Raw genomic sequence first — 14,624 nt, 5'->3', positions numbered from 1 at the left:
CGAAAGAACGCTGGATGCAGGACAGGCCAGTAGCTCAATTGCATACTGTGCAAGCTCTGGCCAGTGATCCATCCTCAAGACCCAGTAAGCCAGAGGATTTTCGGTGGGAAAGGTGTCCAAGTCTGACCTTGCCCCTAGGTATTCCTGCACCATGTAAATCAAACGCTGGCGATGGTTGCTGGAACTGATCATACCGTGGGGCTGCGAACTAAAAAATTGTCTGAAAGCATCACCTTCTCCACCGCTCCTTCTGACCGATGCCTCAGCAACACGTTGTCCAGGACCAGGAGTTTGTAACCTCCCAGTCTCTGGGAACGCGTTGCACAGACCTTTCTGCAAGGCCTCCCGGAGATGTCTCATCCTCTGCTCCCTCTGCGATGGCAAGATAAGGTCAGCAACCTTACCCTTGTACCGTGGATCAAGGAGAGTGGCCAGCCAGTAATGGTCCCTCTCCTTGATCCGAAGAATACGAGGATCCTTCCGCAGGCTTTGCAGGATCATGGAGGCCATGCAGCGTAGGTTAGCTGAGGCATTCGGTCCGGAGTCCTCTGGGTCACTAAGGGCAACATGATCCGCAGCTACCTCCTCCCAGCCACGTACAAGTCCACGTGTTTCTTGGGACTGTAAATCATCCCTACAAGACTGCTGCTGCTGATGCTGAGTGACAGCCTTCACCTCCATGCTGACACAATCATCCTCCTCCTCCTCTTCCTCCTCCTCATCCTCTTCCTGTGTGATGGGTGGCAGAGCAGGAACACTGTCTGGATAAAGGGGGCCTTGAGAGGCAAGGAAGTCCTCCTCTTCCTGCCTCTGTTCTGCCTCAAGTGCCCTGTCCATTATTCCACGCAGCGTATGCTCCAACAGGTGGACAAGAGGTACAGTGTCACTGATGCATGCACTGTCACTGCTCACCATCCTTGTGGCCTCCTCAAACGGTGACAGGACAGTGCATGCATCCCTGATCATGCCCCACTGGCGTGGTGAGAAAAAACCGAGCTCCCCTGGCCCTGTCCTGGTGCCATAGTCGCACAGGTACTCATCGATGGCCCTCTGCTGCATGTGCAGCCGCTGCAGCATGGCCAACGTTGAGTTCCACCTGGTGGGCATGTCACATATAAGGCGGTTCTTGGGCAGGTTCAACTCCTTTTGGAGCTCAGCCAGCCGAGCACAGGCATTAAATGATCGGCGGAAATGCACACAGACTTTCCTAGCCTGCTTCAGGACATCCTGTAAGCCGGGGTACCTGCCCAAGAACCGCTGCACCACCAGGTTAAGGACGTGCGCTACACAGGGCACATGGGTCAATTGTCCCTGTCGGAGGGCGGAGAGGAGGTTGGTGCCATTGTCGCAAACCACCATTCCTGGCTTAAGCTGGCGTGGCGTCAACCACCTCTCGGCCTGCCCCTGCAGAGCTGACAAAACATCTGCCCCAGTGTGGCTCCTGTCCCCCAAACAAACCAGCGCAAGCACGGCATGGCATCGTTTTGCCTGTGTACTTGCGTAGCCCCTGGAACGCCTACGGAGCACCGCTGGTTCTGAGGACAGAGCACTGGAAGAGGCCATGGAGGAAGAAGAAGAGGAGGGGGTGGAGGAAAGAGGTGTGTCACAACCAATAGTAGCATTTTGGAGGCGTGGTGGCGGAACAACCTCCAACACTACTGCACCTTGTCCTGCATCCTTCCCAGCTGCCAGAAGAGTGACCCAATGGGCCCTGAAAGACAGGTAACGTCCCTGTCCATGCCTGCTGGACCATGAGTCAGCGGTAATATGCACCTTACCGCTGACCGCCCTGTCCAGCGAGGCAAGGACATTGCCTTCCACATGCCGGTAGAGAGCCGGAATCCCCATTCCGTGAGAAAAAGTGGCGTTTGGGGACCTGCCACTGAGGAACCGCACATTGTACAAACTCACGGAAGGGGGCCGAGTCTACCAACTGAAAAGGCAGCAGTTGAAGTGCTAGCAATTTAGCCAAGCTAGCATTCAACCGCTGGGCTTGTGGATGGCTGGGAGTGAACTTCTTTCGCCGGTCCAGCAGCTGGGGCAGGGACATTTGCCTGCTATAATCGGACGTGGGTGTACCGCTAGCAGAGTGCCCGGAAGCACTTGGCTGTGACACACCTAATTCTACACCTTCATTCCTCTCAGAGCAGGTTTCAGAGAGGACTGAAGGTCTAGTGGGGTTGGAGATGCCAGCTGATGAGGAGCAAGGAGAGGTCCGCTTTGTTCTTTGGTGTGGGTCTTTGAGGTACGCTTGCCAACGAGCTGCATGGCAGGTCAACATATGTCTGGTCAAGCATGTGGTGCCCAAGCGGCTGATGTTTTGGCCACGCGAGATACGCTTGAGACATATGTTGCAAATAGCAGCGGTGCGATCTGATGCACTCGTCTCAAAAAAGGCCCACACCAAAGAACTTTTAGAATAACGCGCAGAGGCAGCGCCCTGCACAGGCGGAGCTCTGCAGTGTGATTCAGTCAGTGTGCTGCCCCTAAGCTGGCCCCCGGAGGGCATCCTGCCTCGTTGGACATGTGCCTCCTCCTCCTCCTCTCTGCTACCAGGCACCCATGTGGAGTCAGTGCCCTCATCATTGCTGTAGCAAACCTGGCAATATGCTGCAGCTTGTGGAACATGACTGCCAGATTGCTGTCCTTCTTGAGCATCCCCTCTCTCTGCACTCACGCTACTGCCTTCCTCTAGCTGAGTGTCATCATCAGAGCCTACAAAACACTGGGCATCCTCCTGGAGCATGTACCCAACACTGTTCTCAAAGAGTTCAGGAGACTCCTCAGGAGGACGTGGTGGGTCTAGGGAAGGAGTCACTGATGATGACATTGAGAGGAGGGAAGACGATGCGTTGGCAGCTGCTTTGCTAGTACCCTGAGACTGGGTGAGAGAGGATGAGGAGGATGAAGAGGGCTTGGTCATCCACTCTACCAAGTCGTTGGCATGTTGCGGTTCAACATGTCCAGCTGCCGAAAAGAAGGACAAGCGTGTCCCATGGCCACGTGCTGATGACAATGCACCGCGTCCACGACCAGCACTGTTGTCTCTAGACACAGAGCCTGCTTGCCCTCTTTTATCGGCTCGCGCCTGTCTGCCTCTCCTTGCTGGCCTTCCAGACATAGTAATGGCCTGAAGGGAGTTGGGTAAAACAGCAGTTGGGTAGTGTATATTGTGCTGGAGGCACACAACACCCACTAACTCCTGCAGATGCCTTTATTATAGAACACCAGAGATAAAGGGGTATACTGTAACGGAGTCACACAACACCCACTAAGCCCTGCAGATGGCTCTATTAGAGAACAGCAATAAAGGGTAGATACAGGTGTATATTGTGCTGGAGGCACAAAACACCCACTAACTCCTGCAGATGCCTTTATTATAGAACACCAGAGATAAAGGGGTATATACAGATGTATACTGTGCTGTCCTGGAGGCACACACAACTTCCAATAACTCCTGCAGATGGCAAGTGGGCTCAAATAGAGAAGAGCTATGTAGGTGGATATAGCGGTGTGTACTGGGTACAGAGCACGCAGACAGCACGCACAAGCTCCTAACACTACTGACTGCAAGCTCTATTATAAAAGATAGCTCACTAGCTATATAGGTGAGGTGAATATAGCGGTGTATACTGCGGTCAGGGCACGCAGACAACAAACCACTACAGAAGAGCAAGATCAAAAATCGGCGTATACTGTGTTGAAGGTACACAGAACACCCACTAACTGCTTCAGACGCCAACACACTACACAAGGCCGCCGCGCTGGCGGCCTTATATAGTGTGGGGCGTGTACTACACAGCCTGAGCTATGATTGGCCACAGGCATCCTGCCTGTGGCCAATCATGGCTCTCCTCGCTGCTGGCGCTGTGATTGGCCACGCATGCGGGGTCACAGTGCATGCTTGGCCAATCATGAGCCAGCAATGCACTGCGATGACGCAGTGCATTGTGGGCCGTGAGCGCCACACGAATTTGGCGCGAACGGCCCATAACGTTCGGAATTCACCGAACGGACGAACAGCCGATGTTCGAGTCGAACGTATGTTCGACTCGAACACGAAGCTCATCCCTACTCCTTAGCATAGTTAGTAATTGGAAAGCTGTGAACCATTTTCCTACAATTCAGCTGAGTACAATCAGAAAGGTAGAGATAATCAGCAGCAAACGTTTTTTTTAACATACTGGGTTGGTCACGTTGAGAGGTCTGCCCTAACACCTAAAAAAAGCGCTTTAGCACTCAATATGCCCCAGCACTTAATCGTTACACCCAACCCTTAACACTAAAATTGTATGTTAACTGTTTATGATATAAAAGTGTATCAGTTTTCATCACATCTCCTCTAAACATTATTAATAATATCATGTCTTTTAAATGTAAGCTTTAATGAGCAGGGCCCTCTGATTCTTCCTGTATTGAATTGTATTGTAACTGTACTGTCTGCCCTCATGTTGTAAAGCAATGCACAAACTGTTGGCGCTATATAAATCCTGTACAATAATAATATAATAATAAATACATTTGCTGGCTCTTTCTAGTGGTGGTCTTGTGACTGCTTTACCTTCTCTTCCTCACCAAAGTGCAAAAGGTAAGGGCAGAGGCTCCTGATGATCGACTGGTTCTGCCGACAAAACCAGTGAAGCCATTCCTTGCCTATCAGGCCATACAAGACTAGAAGGGGGGTTGCCAACCTTTAACATCACAGGCTGACTATGGGGCCACAGTGTTCTGGAGCATGCAAAAGTTGCTGGGAACATCCAAGGCTCCATGTTGGACAGAAACCTAGCTAGGAACAATGCAGGGAACATCCTACTGCTAGAATCTCTAAGCCCTTGTACACACGGTCGGAGATTCCGACAACCAAATCCGTCGGAGTAATTCCGACGGATTAATTCCGGAAGAGGCCTGGAAGTGATGTTGCATACACATGGTCGGACTAAGTTGTCGGAAAATCCGATTGTACATAACGTGATGACGTTATTTTGTTACGACGGGACTACGTTCAGGCTAGTAGCCAATAGCTTTGGTCTAGGAATTTGATCTGAGCATGCGTGGAGTATGTCCGATCGGAGCATTTTGTCGGAAAATTTTACCGGCAAGTTGGAAAAGTTGGTCTGTCGGATATTCCAACGGAAACAGTCCGATGCAGACCACACACAGTCGGAATATCCGACAAAACGGATACATTCCGTGGGAATCTCCGACCGTGTGTACAAGGGCTAAGAGATAACAGGCACATTTCTTAGACCATCAGTTAGACCAACAGTTCCACCTACAGTGTTCTGTAGGTCCCAGAGCAAGGATGGAGAGTGCAAAAGTGGCTGGGACCATCCAAGGCTCCATGTTGGACAGAAACCTAGCTAGGAACAATTCAGGGAACATCCTACTGCTAGAATCTCCAAGAGATAATAGACACAAGTTGGTTTCTTAAACCACCAAACTGTTGGCACTATATAAATCCTGCATAATAATAATATAATATATATTTTCTGGCTCTTTCTAATGGTGGTTTTGCGACTGCTTTACCTTCTCTTCCTCACCAAAGTGAGAAAAGGTAAGGGCAGAGACTCCTGATTATCGTCTACTTCTGCCGACAAAACCAGTGAAGCCACTCCTTGACTGTCAGGCCATTCAAGACTGGAAGGGGGAGTGTCAACCTTTGACATCACAGGCTGACTATGGGGCCACAGATGTGCTGTGCATCAACACAGTGTTCTATAGGTCCCAGAGCAAGGATGTAGAATGCAAAAGTGGCTGGAGACATCCAAGGCTCCACGTTGGACAGAAACCTAGCTTGGAACAATGCAGGGAACATCCTACTGCTAGCATGTCCAAGAGATAATAGACATCAGTAGATTTATTAGACCACCAGTTTCCACCTATAAGGCAAATAATATTTTAAGGAGGACTAGGCCTTTAATACAGTGTGTTTTACAATTTATTCTTAGTAACTAAACAAATGCTACTGAAGTAATATAAACTTACCATCGCTGTTCTCATGATGGATCTGTTCATTGGCCTGTAACAAACAAAGATAATAAATGCCTCAGGAGTAATAAGATTTATTATAATACAAAATCATAGAAAGTGGAAATGTCATTAGTAACCAGGAATGGGAAATATTTTGGGAAATAACTGCTAAACTTGGTGGCGTAAGCAGCGAGGAGGTTAAAGTAGTGTTGATAATTTAGTGGGGAGGGTTTTTTAACATCTGTTTTAGATATACAGGCAATAAAATACAAGCCACCACACTCCAGTTGTGTCACAAGGATCACAGTTTATTAGACTTGACAACCACAAAGAGAGTCCCTGTCCAGGACCGAGTGAGCTCTGTTGGGTGAAACACTTCAGAGGGAAGGTTCCATGTGTGGGGACAGTCTTTGTGTATGTCAATTCCAGTGGTGTTGCTGGGGGGGGGGGGGGGGGGGTGGAGATGTGGCCCGCACTTGGATGACACCCTCAGAGGGGTGACACCATCGCGTGTGTGGCAGAGGGTCCTGGAGGCAGGTCTCTTCAGCCGCAGTATGCTGTCCCCACACTATCCCTGTACGACTCCTCACTCTCACTGCTGCTGCAGCTGCCTTCTTTCACTATACACAGGCGCACGGCCCAATGATTGACAGTCTGAGCAAGCAACTCTTCGGACAGTGAAGCCTCCTCTGCCTGCCGCCCAGGTGCATGAGGGGGGTCTGCACTTATTGAGGGGGTTATCCTGAGCAGGGTCTGCACTGATGGAGGGGGGTGGTTAATCCTGGGGGTCTGCAATTATTGGGGGTTTATCCTGAGGGGGGTCTGCACTTATTGGGGGGGTTATCCCGAGCGGGGGCCGGAACTTGGGGGGGTATCCTGAGGGAGTCTGCACTTATTGGGGAGTTATCCTGAGGGAGGTCAGCACTTATTGGGAGAGTTTATCCTGAGGGCGGTCTGCACTTTTTGGGGGGGGGGGGGTTTATCCTGAGGGGGGTCTGCACTTATTGGGGGTTTATCCTGAGGGGGGTCTGCACTTATTAGGGGTTTAACCTTAGAGGGGTCTGCACTTATTGGGGGGTATCCATGAGGGGGTCTGCACTTATTGGGGTGTTTATCCTGAGGGGGTCTGCACTTATTGGGGGTATCCTGAGGGGGGTCTGCACTTATTGGGGGGTTATTCTGAGGTGGGTCTGCGCTTATTGGGGGTTATCCTGGAGGGTGGTCTGCACTTATTGGGGGGTGGTTTATCCTGAGGGGGTCTGCATTTATTGGGGGGATTTATCCTGAGGGGGTCTACACTGATTGAGGGGGGTGGTTTATCCTGGGGGTCTGCACTGGAGGGGGTGGTTTATCCAAAGCGGGGTCTGCACTGATGGAGGGGAGTGGTTTATTCTGCGGGGAGTCTGTACTGATGATGGGGAGGTTTATTCTGAGGGGGGTCTGCACTGATGGAGGGGGTGGTTTATCATGTGGGGGCAGTCTGCACTGATGGGGGGTGGTTTATCCTGAGGTGGGTCTGCACTTATTGGGGGGGTTTATCCTGGGGGTGGTCTGCACTTATTGGGGGTGGTTTATCCTAAGGGGTCTTGCACTTATTTGAGGGGTGGTTTATCCCCGGGGGCCGGGCTGCACTGATGGAGGGGGTGGTTTATCCTGAGGAGGGTCTGCCTGATGGAGGGGGTGGTTTATCCTGAGGAGGGTCTGCCTGATGGAGGGGGTGGTTTATCCTGAGGGGGGTCTGCACTGATAGAGGGGGGGTGGTTTATCCTGAGGGGGTCTGTACTGAGGGACAACTATAGTTGGTGAGTGGGGGTGGTGAGGTATTAAAAAAAGAAAAATACCAGTACTTGCCAAAAGAAGAGCTGTTATACTCAATTTTTCTGGCAGCCATATGTCCTACCTTTTGCCATTCAGGAGCTGCAGACTCCATCTATGATTTCTAGGAGATTTAGATGCCTATGTCTCCCTCCACATGCTGTGGTTCAACCCTCCAACCCCTAGGTCACTGCCTAGAACTAAGTACTAGGTGATTATAATGTTCTTCTCTGCTAGGCTATTTGTGTTGGAATCACTCATGGACCTCAAATTGTCCATTCAATGTGAATTATCAACGTCTTTGATTTTAAAAGCCCTATGTACTATATGAACATGGGAGTACCTGTATTAACTTATTATATATGTAGGCTGTGCATCCTGCTTAACACTGCTGCACAGTGCTTGTGCCATACCTTTCTTTTCAGAATGCTATTGTTTAAACCTTATAACTTGTGGAAAACAATGCATTCAATATATTTTTTCTAGATGGCTGGAATTTTTAGTATATAAGCACTCCAGTGCTAAATCCAGGGGCTCTCATTTCCACAGTACTTCAATGTGCAATGCCTCTCTAGGTTCAGCCCTCCTCATACTTGGAAATCTTCAAAACACTGCAATATACACACACAGGAGGGCCAAACACCTTGTGCATTACCATTGATAAATGTATTTCAACATGCAAGATAAATGGATACTCATAGGTGATTAAAAGCAGGGAGAATTCTGAGGAAGAGTGTCTGTCCCACGAAACGTGCTAGCAATCCTACCGAGTTTGGTCCCATGATGGGTACACCACATTTGGCTGAAGCTTTTGTGAATCATCCACCTGTGAGTATCCATTTATCTTGCATGTTGAAATACATTTATCAATGGTAATGCACTGTGTTTTTTGCAGAAGGAATTAAAATTCAGACACATACCCATACCGGTGTCTACTTCCATTCACTTTAATTTGTGCTCACTTTTTTCACACATTCACCACACTTGAGATAACCACTTATGTTTCCAAGTGATTGGTGATGTTATGAACTTGCGTGCTGAGAACATGTATACACCATACATTTTAGAGCAGGGGTCCCCAAACTATGGCCCTCCAGATGTTCAGGAACTACAATTTCTACCATGCCTTGTCATGTTTGTGAATGTCAGAGTTTTACAATGCCTCATGGGACATGTAGTTCCACAACAGCTGCAGGGCCGTAGTTTGAAGATCCCTGTTTTAGAGGAAGTAAAACTGGATGAAAAAATTATGGAAAATGAATTGGGTGTTTTCGTGGATCATACACTCACCTAAAGAAATCGTAAACCTATGAAATGAAAAACGAACAAATCACATTGTTCTATAGAGTGTACTTGACTCATTCTAAAGCATCATGTGTAATTTCTGGCTCCTCCCCCATTCCTCTGCTAAATGCATTAAGTCACTTCCGACTGTTTATTCTGACACTAGAGAATCCCAGCAGATGGTCCCGCCCCCTCCAGTACACAGCAGGTCACTGACCATGTCAGCTGTGCATGTTTGTTAGTGAGACTGTGTAGAGCGAGAGGGGTGTCCATTCCCTCCACTCAAGTCTCAAATTACACTCAGCTTTCTGCTGTGTGCTGTGCAGTGTGTGATGTCAGATCCTCGCCCCCTGGCTCTTGGAGCTAAGACATGCTATTTAAATTCTGTAATTTATACGGCTGTGGAGGAGATAGGGCTGCAGATCAACAGGTAGGAATCTCTGTGTATCAGCTGAGGCTAATCACTTCGTTAGGGCTATGTAAGTGCTTACAACCATTTAATAACAGAATTCAATGGTGTGTTGCAGCCTCTAGGAGCCAGCAAGATAATTTCTTAGGCTGCTTTCACACTGGGGCGGTATTCAGGCGTTACAGCGCTAAAAATAGCGCCTGTGTAGCGCCTGAAAAAAAACGGCCCCTTTCACTCCAGTGTGAAAGCCGGAGGGCTGTCACACTGGAGCGGTGCGCTGGCAGGACAGTGAAAAAAGTCCTGCTAGCCGCATCTTTGGAGCGGTGAAGGAGCGGTGTATTCACCGCTCCTAAACCGCTCCTACCCATTGAAATCAATGGGACAGCGCGGCAATACCGCCGGCAAAGCGCTGCTGCAGCGGCGCTTTGCGGGCGGTTTTAACCCTTTTTCGGCCGCTAGCGGGGGTTAAAACCACCCCGCTAGCGCCTGCAGACCGCCGCTAAAACGACGGTAAAGCGCCGCTAAAAATAGCGGCGCTTTACCGCCCGACGCCCGCACCGCCCCAGTGTGAAAGGGGCCTTATTATAAAAGAGGCATAGACTTAAAAGAAAGGTCTATAATCTTGCTCCTATAGAAAGAATTAGTAACATTATATTTAGAATGCAGTCAGGGCTGTCTTTAACGCAAGGCAAGCGGGCCATCTGCCCAGGGCCCCGCAATTGTTGGGGGCCCAAAGCAGCTGCCTCTGAAACCTGCACTGCCCGCTGTCTTTTTTCAGCCAATTTCCTCCACCTGCGTGATTTGGCGTTGGCTGCTGAGCTGCTTGCTACTGTCACTTGTAAATACAGAAGCGCTGCTTGTGTATTTACAAGTGACAGCGCTCTCCTCCCAGAAGCCGATTAGAACCCTCCCTGATCTATGAAACACATCCTCTATCTCTATACGAGCTCACTCCTAACATGGCTCACCCCCAAACCCTGCACTCTGTATTAAAGTGGTTGTAAAACTTTAGTCTTACTTTTATCTATAGGTAAGCCTAGAATAAAGCTTACCTATAGGTAGTGGAAATATCTTCTAAATGTGCGCCTTTTAGGAAATATTTCACTTGTAGTGCGCCAATGTCATCATTGGTGCATGCACTGTGAAGAAACGGACCACCATGTCTTTCCCCAGCGTGTGCCATGCCTGATGGCTCCCATCTGGGTTTACTTCCTCTTTAAGCTCACCCCTAAACCATGCACTCCGTACAGAGCTCACCCCTAAAACCTGCACTCCATTCACAGCTCACCCTTAACAGAGCTCACTCCTAAACCCTGCGCTCCGTACACAGCTCACCCCTAAAACAGCTTACCCCTAAACATTGCACTCTGTACACAGCTCACCCCTAAACCCTGCGCTACGTACACAGCTCATCCCTAAACCCTGCACTCCGTACACAGCTCACCCCTAAACCCTGTGCTCCATACACAGCTCACCCCTAAACCCTGCACTCTGTACACAGCTCACGTCTAAACCCTGCTCTCTGTACACAGCTCACCCCTAAACCCTGTGCTTCGTACACAGCTCACCCCTAACACACACCAACCCATAAACCCTGCACTCTGTACACAGCTCACCCTCAAACCCTGCGCTCCATACACAGCTTACCCCTAAACCCTGCACTCCGTACACAGTTCACCCCTAACACAGCTCACCCCTAAACTCAGCTCACCCCTAAGCCCTGCGCTCTGTAAACAGCTCACTGATAAACTCTGCGCTCTGTACACAGCTCACCCCCAAACCCTGCACTCTGTATTAAAGTGGTTGTAAAACTTTAGTCTTACTTTTATCTATAGGTAAGCCTAGAATAAGGCTTACCTATAGGTAGTGGAAATATCTTCTAAATGTGTGCCTTTCACTTGTAGTGCGCCAATGTCATCATCGGTGCATGCACTGTGAAGAAACAGACCACCATGTCTTCCCCTAGCGTGTGCCATGACTGATGGCTCCCATCTGGGTTTACTTCCTCTTTAAGCTCACCCCTAAACCTTGCACCCTGCACACAGCTCACCCCTAAACCCTGCACTCCGTACACAGCTCACCCCTAAAACCTGCGCTCCATTCACAGCTCACTCCTAAACCCTGCACTCCGTACACAGTTCACCCCTAACACAGCTCACCCCTAAACTCAGCTCACCCCTAATCCCTGCGCTCTGTATACAGCTCACCCCTAAAACCCTGTACTCCATGCAAAGCTCACCCCTAAAACCTGCACTCCATACACAGATCACCTCTCAATCCTGCACTCCGTACATATCTTACCCTCTTCAATCCTGCACACCGTACATAACTCACCCCTCAATCCTGCACTCCGTTCATAGCTCACCCCTCAATCTTGCATTCTGTAGATAGCTCACCCCTCCACACTGCTCTACTGCAGGCAGCATGACTAGTAATTTATTTCTGGCAGCCTGTCCCCAGGGATACTGCTCCTATTGGGCTGTTACTAGCTGCACATAGTTAACTTTTACTGCTTTGCTAATTCCTAATAACAAGTTATAGGAGTTTTCTGCCTTTTGGCGGGTCCCCCCGCCTCCTCAGTTCATGGTGTACAGACATTTATAAGATAATGTGCTGTAACCTTCAGAAACCAATTAGTGAGCTGTATTGATGTGCTGTGACCTCTAGTAACCAATAAGTAAGTGGTAATGATGCACAGTAATCTCTAGCAACCGATCACTGAGCGGTAATAATGTGCAGTAACCTCTTTCAACCAAAAAGTGAGCAGTAAGCATGCTATCTCAAGCAACCAATCAGTGAGTGGTAAGCATGTAAACTCTAGCAACCAATCTGTGAGTGGTAAGGATGTGCAGTAACCTCTAGCAACCAATTGGTTAGCAGAAGTGATGTGCTGTAACCTCTGGCAACTAAATGATAAGTCGTAATGTGTGCTGTAACCTCTAGCATCCGGTCAACAAGCTGTAATACAGTGAGGGAAAAAAGTATTTGATCCCCTGCTGATTTTGTACGTTTGCCCACTGACAAAGAAATGATCACTCTATAATTTTAATGGTAAGTTTATTTTAGCACTAATGCCATGTACACACAATCGGAATTCCGGCCAGAAAAAGACAGATGAGAGCTTTTTATTGGAAAATGCGACCGTGTGTATGCTCCATCGGAATTTAGCTGTCCGAATTTCCGTCAGCCAAAAATTTATAGCATGTTCTCAATTTTCCCGACGGAAAAACTTTCTATCGGAAATTCCAATTGTGTGTATGCAATTCCGACACGCCAAAAATCACGCATGCTCAGATTCAACTACGAGACAGAAGCTATTGGCTACTGGCTATTGAACTTCCTTTTTCTAGTCCCGTCATACGTGTTTTATATCACTGCGTTATAATCGGAATTTGGTGTGACCGTGTGCAGGCAAGACAGCTTGAGCCAAATTCTGTTGAAATTCCATCAGGAAAACCATCAGAGCTTTTTCCGACGAGAATTCTGATCATGCGTACGCGGCATTAGAGACAGAATAACAAAAATATCCAGAAAACCGCATTTCAAAAAAGTTAAAAAACTTGATTTGCATTTTAATGAGTAAAGTATTGTAAGTATTTGATCCCCTATCAATCAGCAAGATTTCTGTCTCCCTTCTATACAGGTAAGATTGAAGATTGAAGATCTCTTGAAGGGAGTGCTCCTAATCTTAGCTTGTTAGCTGTATAAAAGAAGCAATCAATCAGATTCCAATCTCTCCACCATGGCCAAGACAAAAAAACTGTTCAAGGATGTCAGGGACAAGATTGTAGACCTGCACAAGGCTGGAATGGGCTACAAGATCATCACCAAGCAGCTAGGTGAAAGGGTGACAACAGTTGGCGTGATTATTCGCAAATGGAAGAAACACAAAATAACTGTCAATCTCCCTCAGTCTGGGGCTCCATGCAAGAGCTCACCTCGTGGAGTTTCAATGATCATGAGAATGGTGAGCAATCAGCCCAGAACTACATGGGAGACTCTTGTCAATGATTTCATGGCAGCTGGAATCATAGTCACCAAGAAAACAATTGGTAACACACTACGCTGTGAAGAACTGAAATCCTGCAGCACCCACAAGGTCCCCCTGCTCGAGAAAGCACATGTACAGGCCCATCTGAAGTTTGCTAATGAACATCTGAATGATTCAGAGGAAAACTGGGTGAAAGTGTTGTGGTCAGAAGAGATCAAAATTGAGCTATTTGGCATCAACTCAACTTGCCATGTTTGGAGGAGGAATGCTGCCTATGACCCCAAGAACACCATCTCCACCGTCAAACATGGAGGTGGAAAACATTATGGTTTGGGGTGGGGGTTTATGCTAGGGGGACAGCACAACTTCACTGCATCAAAGGGATGATGGTTGGGGCCATGTACCGCCAAACCTTGGATGAGAACCTCCTTCCCTCAGCCAAGGCATTGAAAATGGGTCGTGGTTGGGTAATTCAGCCTGACAATGACCCAAAACACATGACCAAGGCAACAAAGGAGTGGCTCAAGGAGAAGCACATTAAGGTCCTGGAGTTGCCTAGGCAGTCTCCAGACCTTAATCCTATAGGAAATATATGGAGTGAGCTAAAGGTTTGTGTTACCAAACATCAGCCTCAAAACCTTAAAGAGGAACTGCAGTCTGCTCACATAATTTGTAATAAAAACATCTTTGCCATTCCGAAGCTTCCCTCCAACCAGTTTGCATATTATTTTAAACTCTCACAAGAGTGAAAGAGAGAGCTGTGCATGATGTCATAAGCGTAGGCTAATGACCAGACAAGAAACGGGAAGTGGGCTGTATAAGGTATTTACTGGCAGAAATATATATACATATTTTTACTATCCAAAGTTAGAACAACACGGGCAGAAGGTTTAATAGATAGAAAATTAAAAAAATTACTGAAGGTCTGCTTTAATGACTTGGAGAGGATCTGCAAAGAGGAATGAGACAAAATCCCTCCTGAGATATGTCGTAAGCTGATGCCAACTACGAGAAACGTCTGACCTCTGTGATTGCCAACAAGGGTTTTGCCACCAAGTACTAAGTCATGTACACAATAGGGATAAAACTTTTTTGCGGAAGGGAGTTTAACAAGACATGTAGCCACTCATTAAAATTTGAAGAAAAGAGGTTAAA

General features: G+C 48.2%; 1 protein-coding gene across 1 annotated transcript in view; it reads right to left on the bottom strand.

Moving 5' to 3' along the window:
• The window catches only part of ANTXRL (ANTXR like), a 288,394-nt gene that overhangs the window by 171,034 nt on the left and 102,736 nt on the right, over positions 1-14,624 (bottom strand). Inside the window, exon 5 of the mRNA XM_077454770.1 lies at positions 5,986-6,019. Within this exon, the coding sequence (XP_077310896.1) occupies positions 5,986-6,019 (34 nt within the window). The remainder of the gene's footprint in view (positions 1-5,985; positions 6,020-14,624) is intronic.

This window comes from Lithobates pipiens, unplaced genomic scaffold (assembly GCF_037356315.1).
Source record: "Lithobates pipiens isolate NorthernLeopardFrog02 unplaced genomic scaffold, aLitPip1_a1.2 Scaffold_25, whole genome shotgun sequence".
Taxonomy (NCBI): Eukaryota; Metazoa; Chordata; class Amphibia; order Anura; family Ranidae; genus Lithobates; species Lithobates pipiens.
Note: the sequence above shows the minus strand (reverse complement) of the source record. Positions and strands in the feature narration are given on the sequence as shown.